Source organism: Tupaia chinensis, unplaced genomic scaffold (genome assembly GCF_000334495.1).
Source record: "Tupaia chinensis unplaced genomic scaffold, TupChi_1.0 Scaffold000311_2, whole genome shotgun sequence".
NCBI lineage: Eukaryota > Metazoa > Chordata > Mammalia > Scandentia > Tupaiidae > Tupaia > Tupaia belangeri.
The window spans coordinates 6,416,839-6,418,157 of record NW_006159803.1 but is presented as its reverse complement, the minus strand read 5'-3'; the positions used below and the strand labels follow the sequence as shown (position 1 = coordinate 6,418,157).

At 37.8% G+C, this 1,319-nt stretch overlaps 1 protein-coding gene across 3 annotated transcripts in view; it reads left to right on the top strand.

The window, feature by feature from the left end:
- The window catches only part of LOC102479989 (alpha-1,2-mannosyltransferase ALG9), a 107,095-nt gene that overhangs the window by 48,180 nt on the left and 57,596 nt on the right, over nt 1-1,319 (top strand). For all 3 annotated transcript variants that reach the window (XM_014588807.2, XM_027772873.1, XM_006150981.2), the window contains one exon: nt 399-521. In XM_014588807.2, coding sequence (XP_014444293.1) covers nt 399-521 — 123 coding nt within the window. The remainder of the gene's footprint in view (nt 1-398; nt 522-1,319) is intronic.

Below are 1,319 nucleotides of genomic sequence, written 5' to 3'. Positions count from 1 at the left end.
TCCTTTAGTATACAGAATATAGAGAGAGTAATTCAATTCAAATGGCATTTTTGTTGTAGCCCTTTGTGTCCGTAAAGCTATTTAAATTGGCGCTTCTGAAAAAGTATTAGTTCCATTTGGGCATCGTAATTTGGGCTAGATATAGTGGTCAGTATAGAAAACCAGCTAAATATTTGAAACTTGATTTCTCTCTAAATCGTCATGGCCAATCCCACTGTTTTCCCGTCTTCTGCTTTTGTGCTTCCTGTGTGGCAGCTCATGGCAAGAGTGAGCTTGTGGACTCCCATTCACTCGAGGCATTGGATCATCAGCATTACTTGAACAGAACATTGGGTCAAGCACTGTGATAGGTGCTGAAGACATCCTCTAATGATTTCTTGCCTCTTTGTCTCCCTCAGGTACAGAGCCCTGGTATTTCTATTTCATTAATGGATTTCTGAACTTCAATGTAGCCTTTGGTTTGGCTCTCCTGGTATTGCCACTGACTTCCCTCATGGAATACTTGCTGCAGAGATTTCATGGTGAGTGGCATAAGAGATGGTCAGTTTTTTGGGAGGAAAGAGCTAGTGACAATGTACCCCTAGAAGCAAAGAATTCTACTAATTTTATTCCCTATTTTCTTCATATGGACATGGTTAGCTTATTGGATTTTGAGCCTGTCTTTGTAGATTATTTGAACTGATATGAAGATTTAGTTAATTCTTGCAAACTAAATCAACAGAGGAGGAACTTTAAGTCCGTTCAAGTAAGTAAATTATTATAGTATGCACAATCACCTAGGAAACAAAAATGTTTAAAAATCTCAGAAGATAATAAGGCTATTTGAATCTTTCATCTTTTAAAGAAGTGTATGTTAACCTGGTGGATTGAGACAATTCATGCTAGAGATAAACATTCTTTGGGAAATTACTTCAACCAAAAATATGAAGATTGAACTGTACAGGGATTCTCCTAGACTTTATGCTGAATTAAGGCGTTCTGGACTTTCTAAGCAGCATGATTTTCTCTTTGTCTCGTTCTGCTTCTGTGTCTGCCTCGTTGTGGAGGATTCAACTTGTCATTGATTTTATTGGCTCTGCGTTACACAGCTGCTGTTTTCTCAAGTTGCTGTGGCTGGCTCAGGATATCTAGTGTCTGTAGTTTCTAATACAGCAGAATAATTTGAGCAAAAATTCATATCGGCTTTGGAAAGAGACTTAATTTCCATCTTTTCTGTAAGATTTGGATGTCATCTGATCATTCCCCCATCCCACCCTCATTCTGCTTTTTTTTTTTTTTTTTTTTTTTTTTTTTGACAGAAGGGTTGTTTTCTTGGTGGG